Genomic DNA, 16,265 nt, shown 5'->3' on the forward strand with positions numbered 1-16,265 from the left:
GTGTCGGGGAGGATTTAAGACTTTCTTCTCTGCCCTTGGAACAAAATGCGTTTGTTTGTGTTAAAGTTTGAGTGGAGGGAAAAGCAGCTTTTGCAAACACGGGCTTCTCTGTGGAGCGCCCGGGGGTCTCTCGGATCCGGAGTTTGCCAGGCCCTGTTTACCCCTGCATCTAAATTTAGAATTGGGAGTGAAAAGGGTGGAAGCCGCCCTGCGTTCCAGCGCCGTTTAAAACTGAGTCTGACTCCGGTTCCTTGGCTCCAGAAGGTTCCACTTCCCAGGCCGGACTGTGTCCTGGCAGAGTGAGGCCAAAGGGTCTGGGGGCTGCATGGGGGGCTGGGTGAGGACAGGGCCCCCCAGACGTTCACAGGCAAGGTCTGTTGGCACCGCCCAGTGTGGGGGGCTCATCTGGAGTTGGGGAAACTGAGGGCCCAGGGAGCGGTGGGCTGCCCCCCACCCCCCCCAACCGTGCAGTGTCCAGGGCTCCTCCCCTGCCCGGACTGCACAGAGGCGCGGGTGCGCTGCAGCTTAGATGGAGGGTCCACAGGACCCCAGGCCACCGCCAGCTCTGAGTCCCTCTTGCACCTGCTGTCAGCCACATCGGCGGCTGAGACCATGGGCGCTGAGAGCCCGGCCAGAGAAGGGTCTTCACAGCTGGGGTTTGCGGGATGAGTAGGGTCCACAGGGCAGGTCCGTCTCTCCGTCCTTACTGTCCGGGGATGGCTTCTTTCGTGGACTCGGCAGGCCCAGGGAGGGTGGTGTTCAGGCCTGGTTTCCTCTGGGGTGGGGTTCAGCCCTTGTCATCTGGAGAAAGAACTTTCCGGCATCAGTGCGAGTGAAAGAAGCCCGGTCAGCATCAGGAAGACAGGCAAACAGGAAGCAGCGGGTGACCCGGCCAGGAGCTGGGGTGGAGCCGCGCTGACCCGCCGAGCGGCCCTGGGCCTCGCTGGGTGTAAGGTGGGTGCCCACTTCCGAGAGCGCGGGGAGGCTTGTCAGCAGGAGCGCGGAGAGCCTGGGATGTCCGGCGTGTGGTGTAGTTGCTCAGTCGTGCCTGACTCTCTGTGACCCCGTGAACCGGAGCCCACCAGGCTCCTCTGTCCTTGGATTTCTCCAGGTGAGAGTACTGGAAGGGGCTTGCCAGTTCCTCCTCCAGGGGACCTTCCCGACCCAGCGATCGAACCTGGGTCTCCTGCATTGCCGGCGAATTTTTACCATTCAAGCCGCTGGTGCCCAGCGAGGGTTCAGTAAAGGCTGGTTGTGCATTTCAGGGGCCATTACTGCTCACGGTTCTCCTGGCGACCCTGCAAGCTGGATGCCAGGCAGTGACCTCCCCCAGCTGATTCACACTCGAGTGTCCATGGCCACCGAGGTCCATCACGCCCCTCAGCCCTGCTGGTCCTGAAGGTCCCACTCCCTGCGGCCCACACATCGTGTGTGTGTATGTGTGTGTGTGTGTTTATGCCGCTAAGCATGCGGCCCTTCCTGACCCCTCAAGGCTGGCAGCAGGCGCGGGTGGCCCCAGGCACACCAGGCAGCCAGCCCTGGGGCCAGGGCAGAGCTGGGACCGTCTCAGTTTCCCCATCTGTAAAACGGGGCGGCAGCAAGTCTGCCGAGAGAGAGAGGCCACGATCCCAGGAAGGAGGCTCCTCTTCCCACTGCTTCAGAGATGTCCCTTGGGCGACGGGGCCTCTTGACCCGGCTGGTTCTCCCCACCAGCACATCCCTGAGGTCCTGTGTGTGCAGGGCAAGGGGGCCTGCAGGGGTCAGCTGCCCGGGCCACACGTGCTCAGAGACTTGGGTGCGGACGGTCATGATTGGTTGTGGTCAGTTGTGATCCTTGCGCCGTGATCCCCGGGAGGCAGGAAGGGCCCCCTGAGGAGGAGACGTCTGAGCTGGGCACCCGGGGCAGAGTCTCCAGGGCCTCTGCTGAGGGGCTGTGGGCCTGGATGTGGCCTGGGCAGGGCCCAAGGGTCCACAGCATCCCGCCAGGGGCTGTGTGGGGCTCCCTTGTGCCCCGCAAAGGAGGGAGAGAAGCCCTGCCCCCGCGGCGCTGGACCCGTGGCCCCCAAACTCCTGTGCCTTCTTGGCCAGGGTGATCACAAGCTAGTTTCCAGGAGGGAGAGGGGGTGCTTGTGTGACGAGGTGCCCCGGGCCTGGGTGGGTTTCGGTGGGTTTATTTATGATTTCCCTTGGAAAAGAAGCGCGCTTGTTTGGGGGGGTGTGTTTGCTTTTGTTTTTACCCTGAGTTTGCAAGCCTGGCTGGGTGGGCCCCTCACATGCTGGCCGCTGTCCCTCCAAGCCAGGTCGAGGTCTCTGTGGGCAGCCCCACGGTGATGGGTGCTGGGCCCCAGGACCGCTGTGCCCACCTTTCGCCACTCTGAGACAGTCCTGATGCCCCACGCCCCCGCCCCACTCTCTCTGCACCTCTCCTCCCCCAGGGCCACCCTCTCCCTGGCTCCGTCTCTCCAGCCTCCTCCCTGAGGCTGGGTGAGGCGTGGACCCCCCAGCGTGGCAGCCTCTAGCCTTGGGTTTGTCCTCTGCCCCCCTGCCCTGGCATCACAGTGAGGAGCTGGGGATGTACACCCCTGGTTTGGTGCCAGCCTGCACACTCAGCAGGGCTGAGACCCCGTCAGACGGTCTGGAGCTCACGGCATGGCTGCACCTTGGCTGGACAGAGCGCCCCCCCCGGCCCAATACAAGCACCGCAAGTCCACTTCTGTCCTCACCCCCATGCCTGGCCGCCCCTTCCCGCCCTGGACAAATGGCCATGGCCCGTGGGGTGGCAGCAGGCTGACCACGTTCCCAGTGGAGCGGGGCTCCTAGACTGGGCCTCCCACGTCCCCCGCAGCCTGCTGGCGTCCAGGAGGCAGCTTTAGCAAAGAGGAAATGGAGTAACACCCATGCAATGTACTGGGGGGACAGGCAGGTCCTCTGGAGTCTCCCGTCCTGGAGGAGAGACCCCGGCCGAGGCGCCTCCCCGGGTCTGTGCCCAGGGGGACGTGCAGCTTGGCATTCCGGATCGCCTGCCGTCGGGGGGACGTGCAGCTTTGCATCCCGGATCGCCTGCCGTCGGGGGCGAGCACACAGGCTGTAAACAGCCCATTCCCGAGCTGCTTGTGTCTGTGAATTCAGGAAAAACAAACAGCTCTGCGGGGATGGGCCGTTTCCTCCGAGAGCTGGAAGGATGTCGTTAACTCGACAAAGAAGGTCTGTGACAGGGTCTGAGGAGCCCGGAGCGTGCCCTGCACCGGGGGGCGGGGGACACCTGGCTTCCCACACGCGGTCCTCCCCAACCCCCGAGCCCAGATCACTCTTGGTTCCTGGGGCCTCGTGCCTCTGTCCCGGGCTTCCGAGCCATTGCGTGTGCCCGTCTCTGTGTGGACGCCTGTGCTGGTCTCATCTGCATGGACACGTGCGGACCCTTCTGCAGAGCTCGCCGAGCATCCTGGCTTGGGGGGCCTGGCTTAGGGGAGGCCCAGCCACCCGTCACAGGGCTGGGTACCTGTGCTGACGGGACAAGCTGGGACTCTGGGCACCCTGGGTCCCCTTGCCAGGCTCAGAGCCCACTCCTCGAAAACCCAGCAGGCAGCCCACGGCCCGGGCTCTGGTGCAGGCAGGTACAGCCAGGGTGGGCCCCGGGAGCCAGCCTCAGACGCCAGCAGCAGGCAAGCCTGTGGTGGGATGGGGGGCGTGGGGGGGCAGCGGCCTCCACCCCGCTGTCCCGGCGCATGCCCTGGACCTACAGCCGCCCCCCGCCAATGGAGAAGAAGGCTCATCTGGTTCTCCCAGAGAAAAGGGTGCGTGAAGCATCTGCCACCCAGGCTGGCGTCTGGAAGCGGCGTGCCATCTGTGGCCAGGCTCTCTGTGGAGGATGGGCCTTGGGGGGCGGCTCCAGGCCTCCTGGGCGGTGGGCCTCCTTGGGCATGGAGTGGGGTGGCGCGGGCAGGCCGAGCGCCCGCGCACATGCTGTGGACTTGCTTCCTTTGCAGCGTTAAGTCTGGGGGACCAGACCCTGTGGACTGGGGCTCTGGCCTCTGAGCTGCCTGGCTCATCGGCGCAGAGCTCTCTCCTCGGCCTTTGCACACGCAGGTCTCAGGTGGAGGGGCTTCCAGCTGGACAGACGCCCATCCTGAGGTCCTGGGGCTGACCGCCGCCTGCTGTTCATCCTGTCTGCAGGTCACGGTCACCACCATCGGCTACGGGGACAAGGTGCCGCAGACGTGGGTGGGGAAGACCATCGCCTCCTGCTTCTCTGTCTTCGCCATCTCTTTCTTTGCACTCCCGGCGGTAGGTGCTCCGGGTTGGTGGGGCGTCTGCACGGCCCCTCAGCCTCCTCTGAGCTCTGGGGGCTGGCGGAGGTGGGGACCGCCCTGTGAGCAGACACCCACAGGTGGCACACTCAGACTCCCCAGCTTGCTCGCCACACGCAGGGTCTCTGGAGGCACTGACCTGGTCTGCAGGGCCCGCAGCGCGGAGCCAGGCCCAGGGCACCCAGCCTGCCTCCCACTCCCACGTTTGCAGGGCATGAGCCTGCCTTCTGTCCTTGCAGGGGATTCTTGGCTCCGGTTTTGCCCTGAAGGTCCAGCAGAAGCAGAGGCAGAAGCACTTCAACAGGCAGATCCCGGCAGCAGCCTCGCTCATCCAGGTAACGCCCCCATGGCCTTGGCGCTGTCGTCTGGTCATCCGTGCACCTTCATCACCCAGGGAACACATGCTGTGTCTGCTCGGGGAACTGGGTGCGGCCCTCGGCCCCCAGAGCGGCTGGACCCTCTCCCATGGACCCTCTGGAGGGTGGAAGGGCAGCGGGCCAGGGCACAGACTCGCCCGCCTGGTGTAACCCCTGTCCCGGGAGCTGTGGGACGATGCTGGCTGGCAGGAGGCAAGGGGCTGGGGAGCCCAGCTCCCCCAGTCCTGTGGGCCGGGCTGAGGGACGAGGACGCAGCCTGGCCAGTCCTGCTGTGCCCACTCCTCTGGACCTCCGGCTGCAGTGGCCGCCGTGGTGTGTGTCCTCACCCTTGTCTGCGTGGGGGCAGGTCTGGGAGGGAAGTCGGGGTCAGCAGGGGGCCGTCCCTCTGGGAGTCAGGGCCTGCCTGTGAGCACCTGCGGGGCTTGGTCCTCCCGGCTGGGGCCTGGTGACTCAAGAGCACGGGCCACATTCTGGGCCTACCTTCACCTCCCAGAGGCCCGCGTCCCTACGGGGCCGGGGTTCAGAGCGCTGGGCCTTCGGGGACGGGGTGGGGGCTGCAGCTGCCCTGAGGCCCCTTGTCCCCCCTCCCCCCAGGCTTCCGTGACGAGGCTCCAAGCCCGACAGCAGTGGGGAGAGGCAGGTCCCAGAGGCAGGCGGCCCTGAGCCCCTGGACGTGGGCCCCAGGAACAGCCTGGAGCCCCAGGCAGGCCTCTCAGTGCCAGTGAAGCCTAGGCACAAGGACCCCTGGAAGATGGTGGAGTCACGAGGTGTCCGTCAGCGGCCACCCAAAGCCAGGGAGCAGCAGGAGCGGGCCCGGGGCTGTGGGCGGGGGCCTGGAGCAGGGTCATCACCTCCTGTCAGCCCGGCCATGGGCCCCCGTGCCCAGCAGGGCAGCCTGGGCGCCCAGAGCTGAAGGGCTTCCCGGGTTGCAGCAGCAGCCGCAGCTCAGCGGAGGCCTCTGCCCTGTTCCTCTGGAGCCTGTCCGGAACCACCGTCTGGGGCCGGACGCTAACCCTGGACAGGAAGGAAGTGGAGGCAGCGGCCCCCGGGCTGGGGGCTCGGGCCCCTGCAGCTGGTTTTATGGCCCCACAGCCTCTCTCAGGGAGACCATAAATCAGGCGGCAAATGGCCTCCCTGCAGGAAGGGGTTCACGGACTTCCCATGGGGTGGGTGTGCAGCCTCCCGCGCGCCTCCCAGGGGGCGGGAGAGGCCTGGAGGGGGATGAGGGGCGGCGGGAAGCCCAGCCCTGCCTGGGGGGCCGGGGCACGGCACCCGGCTCCGGTCGCAGGGGCATCACCGCCCAGGAGTGCATCCCTCCCGCATCTCCCTGGTGCCCACGGCCAGCAGCGCCCTATGACCTCCTGGCTGCCCTTGTCATCCCCAACACCCCCCTTCCTCAAGGTTACCCCACATGGCAGCTGCCATGGGGGTTTCTAGGCCTGAGACCTTCACCCACATGCCGTCTGGAGGTTCCCAGAAACTGGGGGTCCCCGCCAGTGGGATGCTGCCTCCTGGACACTCAGTCCTGCCTCTGCCGGCCCGAGGCCCTGCCCCTCGGCGCTCCCTGCGAGTGCCCCATTGCAGCATCCCCGGGGCTGGACACAGAGGGACGCGGGTTCACAGGCTTTTGTGCTGTCTGAGTGTGTGCCCCGCCTGGGGAGGTGGGGGCGGACCCCCAGCCTCGGGAAGGGGCTAGTGGGCAGGACACCCTGAGGCCTAGCCAGCAGCGGGGCCCAGCAGGCAGTGTGGCTGCAGCTCGTGGGGCCCGCAGGTAACAGCCGCCCCCTCCCGCTGGTTTCAGACGGCGTGGCGGTGCTACGCAGCGGAGAACCCGGATTCCTCCACCTGGAAGATCTATGTCCGGAAGCCGTCCCGGAACCACGCTCTGCTGTCCCCCAGCCCCAAGCCCAAGAAGTCCGCCATGGTAACCGCCGGGTTGCAGTTGGGGGGAGGCCACGTCCCGGCCAGGATTTGTCCCTGAGCCTTCAGTCCAGTGTAGCCGCATCATCGTGGGCACTAGGAGTGTGCACCATGCTGGACTCCTGCCATCCGGGTGGCCCAGGTCTGGCCCCGGGACTGGCCACGCCAAGGCCAGCACTGGGAAGGTCAAGAGGAGGATGATGGGGACAGGCCCGGCTGGATTCTGGCCAGCCCTGCTGGGGTGGGGGGCTCTCCACGGGGCCTTGGTTTTGGGCTGTCTGTGCTGGGCAGGTTAGCGCTGCAGTGGCTGTGGCTGCCTGGCTCAGAGAGGAGGGTCCTGGGGTCTCAGAGAAGAGGGTCCTGGGGTCTCAGAGAAGAGGGTCCTGGGGTCTCAGAGAAGAGGGTCTTGGGGTCTCACAGAAGAGGGTCCTGGGGTCTCAGAGAAGAGGGTCCTGGGGTCTCACAGAAGAGGCTCCTGGGGTCTCAGAGAAGAGGGTCCTGGGGTCTCAGAGAAGAGGGTCCTGGGGTCTCAGAGAAGAGGGTCCTGGGGTCTCAGAGAAGAGGGTCCTGGGGTCTCAGAGAAGAGGGTCCTGGGGTCTCAGAGAAGAGGGTCCTGGGGTCTCAGAGAGGAGGGTCCTGGGGTCTCAGAGAGGAGGGTCCTGGGGTCTCAGAGAGGAGGGTCCTGGGGTCTCAGAGAGGAGGGTCCTGGGGTCTCAGAGAGGAGGGTCCTGGGGTCTCAGAGAGGAGGGTCCTGGGGTCTCAGAGAAGAGGGTCCTGGGGTCTCAGAGAAGAGGGTCCTGGGGTCTCAGAGAAGAGGGTCCTGGGGCCTCACAGAAGAGGGTCCTGGGGCCTCAGAGAGGAGGGTCCTGGGGTCTCAGAGAGGAGGGTCCTGGGGTCTCAGAGAAGAGGGTCCTGGGGTCTCAGAGAAGAGGGTCCTGGGGTCTCACAGAAGAGGGTCCTGGGATCTCACAGAAGGGTCCTGGGGTCTCACAGAAGAGGGTCTTGGGGTCTCAGAGAAGCGGGTCCTGGGGTCTCAGAGAAGAGGGTCTTGGGGTCTCACAGAAGAGGGTCTTGGGGTCTCAGTATAAGGGAGCTGAGGCAGGCCTGGGCGAAACTCCCAAGAGAACAGGGCAGCCGGCCCAGCATCGCCCTCCCTCCGGCCTGCGCCCACACCGCCCTGGAGAGATGCGGTCCCCCAGGCGCTGGCTACCTGCGAAGCCTCTGCAACCCACCGTTTCCTCTGCCAACACTTCTCCCAGACCCCAGCATGGCCGGCGGGCTCGCCTCCTCCCGGTCACCACCACAGAGACGCGTCTGCCGGCCTTCAGTCTGTGCGCCCGCTCCCCGGGCTCTGAGCCCCCGCCGGCCACAGCCCGCATTGTCCCTGACCTGCGGTGTTCCTGTCTGCTTACTGTCTGCTCGTTGCTGTCCGCCTGCCCCGGGGGGCTCTGAGCTCCCAGGGTTCGCTGGCAGCACCCACGCCGCAGCCCCCCTGCCAGTGATGCCCGGCCTGGGCAGGTGCCCCGAGGGTGTTGCCACCGGTGGTTGGGTGTCAGCAGAGGGCCCGGCAGGGGACGCCCAGGACCTGACCACTTCCTGTCGTCCGGTTTTCTAGGTAAAGAAGAAAAAGTTCAAACTGGACAAGGACAATGGGGTGAGCCCAGGCGAGAAGATGCTGGCGGTCCCCCACATCACCTGTGACCCCGTGTCGGAGGACCGGAGGCCCGAGCCCTTCTCAGTAGACGGCTACGACAACACTGGTGAGGAGCCCCCGCTCGCGGTAGGGGTGGGGGCAGGCCCACCCTCAGCTCTGAGCCTTGGGGGGGTCTGGACGGCCTCGCGTCCCCCGACCAGTCGCTCTCATCCTGGGGACCACTGGTATTGCCACATCTGCCCCATCAGAGCGGCCCCTGTCGCTTGTGGAAGTCCTGCCCTGCCCTGCCCTGGGCGCTGGGTTTCTGGGAGCCAGGCCCTGCCTCGGCCGTGCTACATGCCTGGCGCCCAGGCCTGGCGGAGCGGAGGGGCTCACGGCTCACGTGGACCCCTGTCCCAGGTGGCGTGGGGCTGGGGGTCCCAAGCCTGTGTGGTGCTGATGGGTGCCTGGCGCCCCGTCCGCTGGGTTTGTGGGTGGCTGACCCGTGACGCGTCCTCTGTGTCTGGGCATGGCTGGTGGAGGGCGGGAGGTGCTCTGGGAGGAGCCACGGCCCCTCCGCACCCCTGAGGATGTCTGTGGGCATCCTCTTTGGGAAGCTGGGTGTGCAAGACCCAGCCTGGGTGCCCGGGGTCTCCTCACATACCGTCGGGCCCCTGGGACGTGCCGCCCACCTGCCCGCTGCCATGGGCACAAAGGATGATTGTGCCCGCCATCCGGATCTGGGGCAGGACCATTGTCCCCACGCAGATGGGGGCTTTCTGCAAATGCTAATGCTCAGGTTGGCGCGGGGCGGAGCCGCGCTCACTGTTGGCTGAACGCGGAGCCCCCGAAATGCGGCGTCCATTCAGCCCGCGCGGCGTTGTGGAGTCCTCCATGCCGCCTGCGGAATGTTAATGAGGGACACGGGCCGGGAGGCAGGCGCCCTCTGTCGAAGGCCCCCGCACGGAGGGCCTTCTCCTTCCCTGCCAATGAGATAAGTCCGCCCAGCCCAGAGCTGCCGGATTTCTGGAGCCTGAGCTGTCGGCCGGGCCCCGGGGATGCAGAACGGCCCCACCCAAGGGGTCCTTGAGGCTCCTTGGTCCTCCCCGCTGCCCTAGCAGCTCTGGGGAGCCCTGGGGTGGGACCAGGGGTGCTCCTCCGGAGTTGGCGCCGTCACGGGGACAGGCCCACAGCCCCACTCCCAACGCTGGGCACCACCCACTAGGCTGCAGCCCACTCCCACGCCTGACCCTGACTTGAACTGAACCTCTCCGCTCCACACATGGCGCCTGCCTGTGGCACGCACCCCCAGCCCTGCCCACGGTACCTGCCCGCGTCCACCCGCATGCCTCTCCCCACCGCGGGCAGGGCTCTCTGTCTCAGGCTGGCACTGCTCTGGGTTCCCGTCCTGTGACTCTGGGACCCCGGGTCCCGGGCACAGCCGGTCTGTGGGTCCCAGCGTCCTGTTGAACCTGCTCTAATCCCCGGCAGCGGCCCCGTCTGCAGCGCCGAGGAAGGGCGCGGCGAGCGTCAGGACAGAGGTGTTCAGGGGTTGGCCGTTCCTCTGCCCGGTGACCTGGACGCGGTTTCCCGTGGTTTCCCCCCGCCTCCTTCCTGCAGGGCTCCCACACGTGCAGGAGCTGTTTCCACCCGTGACCTTGACCAGGCCGGTGCCCTGGGCCTGAGTCATGACCTGAGCCAGCAGGTGTTGGATGGGCCAGATGGCAGAAGGCCCCAGAGCAGGAGTGGCCACAGTCAGCCCCGTGGGGCTTCCTGGGGTGGCACCCGTGGAGCGGTGAGCAGGACTTGGCCGGCACCCTTGGGTGGGACTTTGGGGCAGGTCAGCTGGGAGCCTGCAGTGATGGCATCACGGTGGGGGGAGGAGGAGAGGAGGCAGAAACCAGCTGGAGGGGGGACCTGTGGCCTCGGGGGCTCCCCAGGTATCGGCGGAGTTGGGGGCAGCATGACGTCTCTGGGTGAACCGAGCTGTCTGCTCTGATCACAAGGACTTCAGACAGAGAATTTCAGAGAGTGGAGGGCAGGAGCCTGCGTGCCCGCTCTGTGGAGGGGCCACGGCGACGCACAGAGACCTCGCCTGCTCTGGGGGTTTGCGGCTCCCACTCAGGCCGTCTCCCACCCGCCAAGTCCAGCCTCTTGGCTTCCCGCGTGTGGGGGCTGTGTGCGCCCCCCGGTACTGACCAAGGCCGGCCTGCTGCCTGCCTCCCTCGCCTCCAGCCGCCTGAGCGGCGAGCAGCGGGCGGACGGGTTCTCACGCCGGCACCCGCCTGCTCTGGGGCCTGCTGCGCCGTGCTCGGGTTTGACTTTGCAGACCGTCCTCGGCATCGGCGGCTCACTGTTGGCAGTGGCGGCTCGTGTGTGCTGGCAGATCGGCCCGTTTCTGTGTCTCGGTTGGAGTTTCATGTCCTTCTTCCTGAGGCCGGTGCTCTCTTCTGGGACCGCCTGTCGATGGCCCACTCGGTGTCTGCTTGTCTGAGATTTCTGTATTTTACCTTTGCTCTTGAACCATGGTCTAGCTTGCTAGAACAATACAGGTTGAGATCTATATTTTCTTTAATTTTTAAAAAAACTTAAAATTGAAACATAGTTGATGTACACTGTACCAGACACACAGCAAAGTGAGTCACATATATATATATATATATTCTCTTTGTCATCTCCTCCATCGTCGGATACAAGAGATCTGCATTTTCTCTGGACAGGCAGGAAGTCCAGCGCCAGCTCCCAGCTGGTGTGCCCTCTTGAGCTGACCGTCATCTGCAGGTGACCCTTCCTCTGTCCTGACGACCTTGAACGCCTTCTCTTTGACTTTGGTGTTTTGTAGTTTCACGACGAGGTGCTGTGAGCCCTGACCCTGAGGGTCTGTGTCTTTCATCCCGGGGCAGCTCAGCCCTGCTGTGTCACGGACTGCCGCCTGCCCTGACTGCTCTGGTCTCCCCTGGAAGCGTCCGCCCGGCCCTCCCGGGCAGCGTGCCTCGCCGCCTCTCGTGCGGCCTGTCTCTGCCGCGGCGCGGTGCCCCCAGGGACTGCCGTCTGGCGTCTCAGTTTCCACCTGTTCCATCTCTCCTGTGTGTCCTCATGCGAGGGTCTCATATGCTTGGTCTTAGCATCCTGTATCTTCCTCGTGTCTGACGTCACAGCTTTGAGCCCCTGGAACGTGCTGACCCCACCCTATCCGTCCTGGAACAGCATCAGCTGCGCTGATGGAAGAGTCCGATTCTTCTCGCAGTGGCCTCTCCGATGCTCGCCTCCTCGTGGGGCTGTGGGCTGAGGCGGCGACTGTGGACGTTTTGTGTCGGTGGGCTCCTCTGGGCTCTGGTTGAGGGGACGCTGCTCTGGAGAGGCGACCCCATGAAGCACAGCAGGACCTGCGTGGGCTGGGTGTATAGGTGTGGGGTCTCCCAGACGGCTGGCGTGGCGGGCCCTGTGAGAGCGAGTCTGAGCTCGCGCACCGCTTGCCCTCTAGGCAGACAGCCCGCGGCAGATGGCTGCGCTCCCCGCTGCTGGCCGGGGCAAGGCTTTGCCCGGGCTCCGTGTGGCTTTGTCCGCATCCGCCTTTGGCTCTTGGTTCCTCTTTTCGAGGTGGAGCCTCAGCTGCCGGTGCCTGGCGCGTGGTTTCAGGTGCAGCCTCGTCCCTCCGGGGGGCCGTGCTGTCCACACTGTGGCTATTCAGATGGGCGGCCCGGGCAGCCCGTGGGTCAGAGGCAGGCCCACCCACTTGCCCTGTCCCCTGGGAGGACACGTCCCCGGGGCCAGGGGAGCGCCGCAGTGCCCACAGGAAGGTTGCTCTGCTCCGGAACTTGCAGAGACACGCTTTCACTCTTCTTGCCAGAAACTGAAGTCCTCCTGGTGACGGACTGGGCTGCTCCTGATGAGAGAGGCAGGGTGTCCCTGCGGGCGGAGGCTGGGAGGGGACGCTCTGGGCTGGGGCTCCTCTGTGCATCCCTTGAATTCTACTTTTAACACAGACTTGGAGACCCCTTCCTCAGATACTGAATCACAGTGCTATGGGGAGGCCAGGGGTGTGTGCTGGTAACAATGCCCCGGTCACCCCGAAGCCAGTGGCCTGGGAAGCAGCATGGCTGTGAGAACAAGGTGCTCCTTCTGTAACACCCTGGCCGCGTGCCGCTTGCTCTCACCTGGTCTGAGCTGCCGTGTTCGGCACGAGAACGGATTCCAGGTGCCCTCCTGTTGTCCACCTGTCTGTCCTGGTCTGAGGGTGTGGTGTTCTCCTGGCTCCAGTCACCACACATCACTCGCGCAGCCCCAGGGTCACGGGGAAGGGGTCCCATGAGGTCTTGCAGGCCGGGTCCTGGGACCCCTCTAATAGATGTGGGGATCTGGATGGGCCTGTGACCCCTGCAGTAGGTGTGGGGGTTCCAGATGGTCCTGTGACCCCTGCAGTAGGCATGGGGGTTCCAGATGGGCCTGTGACCCCTACAGTAGGCATGGGGGTTCCAGATGGGCCTGTGACCCCTGCCGTAGATGTGGGGGTTCCAGGTGGGCCTGTGACCCCTGCAGTAGGCATGGGGGTTCCAGATGGGCCCCGTGGGCATGTCCTCACCTCCTGGGCCATAGCCTTCTTGTTGTCCTTCGCCCCCGGCCCCTCCTCTCAGCCCCAGGGCTTCGCCAAGATGGTCTCGCATTCTCTTCCTCACTGCCTTCCCCTCTGCCATCTGCCCTGGGCAGCCAGTGAGCAGGTTATCAAGGGTACCTGCCTCAGGCCCGCTCAGCACCCCAGGATCCCCATCCCCTTGGGCTGTTGTCCAGATGCCCCGGGTGTCTCATGAGAACCTGGCCCTGACACATCTGCCCGCTCTGCCCCCTGGCCCTGCGAGGCACCCCATCTGCACCACGGCCAGGCTTTTCCACCAGGACCCCTTTACCCAAAGGTCACCTCACCACTGCCCACCTCTTCATGACCAAAAGCTGTCCACTCCCAAACTTCAAGAGTTTCTTTTTTTTTTTTCTGATTAAAAATGTGGCATATGCTCCTTGTGAATCTATGAGATGCACACAAGAGAACAATGAAGAGAAACAAGCCCCAGTTGTCTCAGCGCCCAGAGAGCAACTGCTAAGCTCTGGACAAATGTCCTGTCTCCTCAGTTTGAAGAACAGACACACCTGTTCCGCCTACACTATCCAGTATTGTTCCTACTTCTATCGCTTGTGATATGATCATTTCCAAGTATCGCTTTAAATTCTTGTAGAAGGGGTTTTTTGCTCTGTCCACTCACATGTGGTTTTGTGCTCCTGATGGTCTGTCTTTGGAAGGGTCTGCAGTGTGATTCGGAAATACAGTGGGCAGGGATTCCCTGACGAGTTTCTGATTTTGCTGAAATTGGATTCAGCAATTTACCATTTTGATTGGTGGTGTTGCTGGCTTTTAAACTCTGACAAAGAAGAAATAAAATCCCCAATTAGAGCATATTTAGGAAAATAAGAACAAAGACACTCTGTATCAGATCCTATAATCTACAAAGTATTTAACGATGACTACTGATTTATATGATGGTACAGCATATGTAAATATGACTTTAAGTCCAGTAGCCAAAAGGGAGAAACTAATGAATGATATACAAAAGGCGAAAGAAACAAATCCAGGATTAGAACTGGGGATTTTAATACAGCTGTCTTAGAAGCTGATAGAACAAGTAGACAGAAAAGCAGTAAGGATAAGTGTGTGTGTCTGTTCAGTCATGTCCAGCTCTTTGCGACCCCATGGACGGCAGCCCGCCAGGCTCCTCTGTCCATGGGATTTTTCAGGCAAGAACACTGGAGTGGGTTGCCATTTCCTCATTGAGGGGATCTTCCCGACCCAGGGATTGAACCCGTGTTTCCTGCGTCTCCTGCATTGCAGGAGAATTCTTACCTGCTGAGCCATCGGATGGAGCTCAGAACAATACTTTCAACCAAGGTGGCCCAGTGAACACTCCGAACAATCCTTCTAGCAGCAGCAGAGCACACACTGTTTCCGAGGGCGCACAGAACGTTTACCGAGATAGAAGCAGGTTCTGAGCCACAGGACGAGTCCCAATCCGTTTAAAATGACTCAAGTGATATATACAGTGTGTCCTCTGACCACAGCAGAATTAAATTGAAAATCAATAATAAAGAGACCTCTGGAAAATCCTCACATATCTGGAAACTAAATAACATGCTTCAAATAGCACAGGACCAGAGAAGAAATCCAAATGAAAACTAGAAAATATTTTCAACTTGATGAAAAAAAAAAGTACGGCGTATCAGAATATGTAGGTTCTGTTAAGGGCAGCACCAACACGTGTGCCAGAAAAGAGCAGGGCCCAGCCAGCCTCCACTTCCGCCGCAAGCAACCAGGAGAAGAGTAACAAACTCAGCCCCAAAGAAGCAGAAACAAGAAAATGATAAAGGTCAGAGCAAAAGCAAATGCAATGGAACACACAAAAACAAAAATGTGTATATAATGAAACAAAAATATGATTTTTTAAAAAGAAAATCAAAACAGTTGATAACCCTCTACCCAGAAATATCTGGAGCAAAAGAGCATACACCAAGTGTCAGAACTACAAGATTCGGTACAGAGTCTATGGATGTGAGGAGGATCATAAGGGACCAGTCTTTAAGTTCAGCAACTCAGATGACATGGGAAAGTGTCTTGAAAGATGTAAACTACCCAAGATAGATAACCCAAAGAGTTCTCTGCCTGCTGATAAAATCAAAGTTATAGTTGAAAATGTCCCCCCAGACATTCTCCAGGACCACGTGGCTTTACTGCTGAATCCTGCCAAACATTTAAGAAAAAATAAAATCAATTCTAGACAGCATTTTCTGGAAAATTAAAAACTGGGGAAGAGTTCCAAGCTCACTACAGAAATGAACAAAACTGATTCTGAAATTCATATGGAAATACACTGCATGTGACCTAGAACACAAAAACAACTTTGAAAATGAAGAAAGCCGAAGCACTGCACCAGCAGTGTGCTTGCATCAAGATAAGCAAACAGGCCAACAGAACAGCCTCGGCAACCCAGAGAAGCCTGCACATTTATAGACAGCAGACTTTTGACCAAGATACAAGGCCAGTTTGGTAGAGAAAGGATAGTCATTCCAACAAACAGGGTTGGAACAACAGGATATGCATCTGCCAAACGAATGAACCTGGATCTACATCTCATCTCATATATAAAAATTAACTCACAGTCTGTCATAGACCTAAATGTAAAGTCTGAAAATACAGAATAAAACATAAGGGAAAAAAATCTTTGTGACTTTGAGTTAAAGATTTCTTAGACATGGCACCAAAAACAAAAGCCATCATTGGAACAAATTAATTGAACTTAACAAAATTACAACCTTTGCTTTGAAAGACACTACTAAGAGAATGAAAAGACACACCAGAAATTGGGAGGAAGTATTTTCAAACCATACATCTATTAAAGGTCTTGTATCCAAAATATATGAGCGACACTTAGGACTGTATGAAGTGAAAGTTGCTCAGTCCTGTCCGACTCTTTGCGACCCCAAGGACTACACAGTCCACGGGATTCTCCAGGTCAGGATACTGGAGTGGGCAGTCTTTCCCTTCTCCTGGGGATCTTCCTGACCCAGGGATCAAACCCAGGTCTCCCACATTGCAGATGGATTTACCAGCTGAGTCACAAGGGAAGCCCAAGAATACTGGAGTGGGTAGCCTATCCCTTCTCCAGTGGATCTTCCCAACCCAGGAATCAAACCAGGGTCTCCTGCATTGCATGCAGATTCTTTACCAACTGAGCTATCAGGGAAGCCCTATGACTGTATAGTGACAACAAATAAAAATTGGCAAAAGCTTTGAACAGAAACTTCATCAAAGGAGATTTATAGGCAAGCATATAAAAAGATACTCAGCATCATTATTGTGCTCAGCTGTTCAGACGCATCCGACTCTTTGAGACCCCACAGACTGCCTAGCTCCTCTGTCCGTGGGATCTCCCAGGAAACAACACTGGTTGTTAGTCACACAGTCGTGTCCGACTCTGTGATCCCACA

General features: G+C 60.9%; 1 protein-coding gene across 4 annotated transcripts in view; it reads left to right on the top strand.

Moving 5' to 3' along the window:
• KCNQ1 (potassium voltage-gated channel subfamily Q member 1) overlaps nucleotides 1–16,265 on the top strand; it is a 365,808-nt gene that overhangs the window by 99,456 nt on the left and 250,087 nt on the right. For all 4 annotated transcript variants that reach the window (XM_043923794.1, XM_043923785.1, XM_043923807.1 and 1 more), the window contains exons 7-10: nucleotides 4,174–4,284; nucleotides 4,547–4,642; nucleotides 6,486–6,608; nucleotides 8,220–8,364. In XM_043923794.1, the coding sequence (XP_043779729.1) occupies nucleotides 4,174–4,284; nucleotides 4,547–4,642; nucleotides 6,486–6,608; nucleotides 8,220–8,364 (475 nt within the window). The remainder of the gene's footprint in view (nucleotides 1–4,173; nucleotides 4,285–4,546; nucleotides 4,643–6,485; nucleotides 6,609–8,219; nucleotides 8,365–16,265) is intronic.

Source organism: Cervus elaphus, chromosome 2 (assembly GCF_910594005.1).
Source record: "Cervus elaphus chromosome 2, mCerEla1.1, whole genome shotgun sequence".
NCBI lineage: Eukaryota > Metazoa > Chordata > Mammalia > Artiodactyla > Cervidae > Cervus > Cervus elaphus.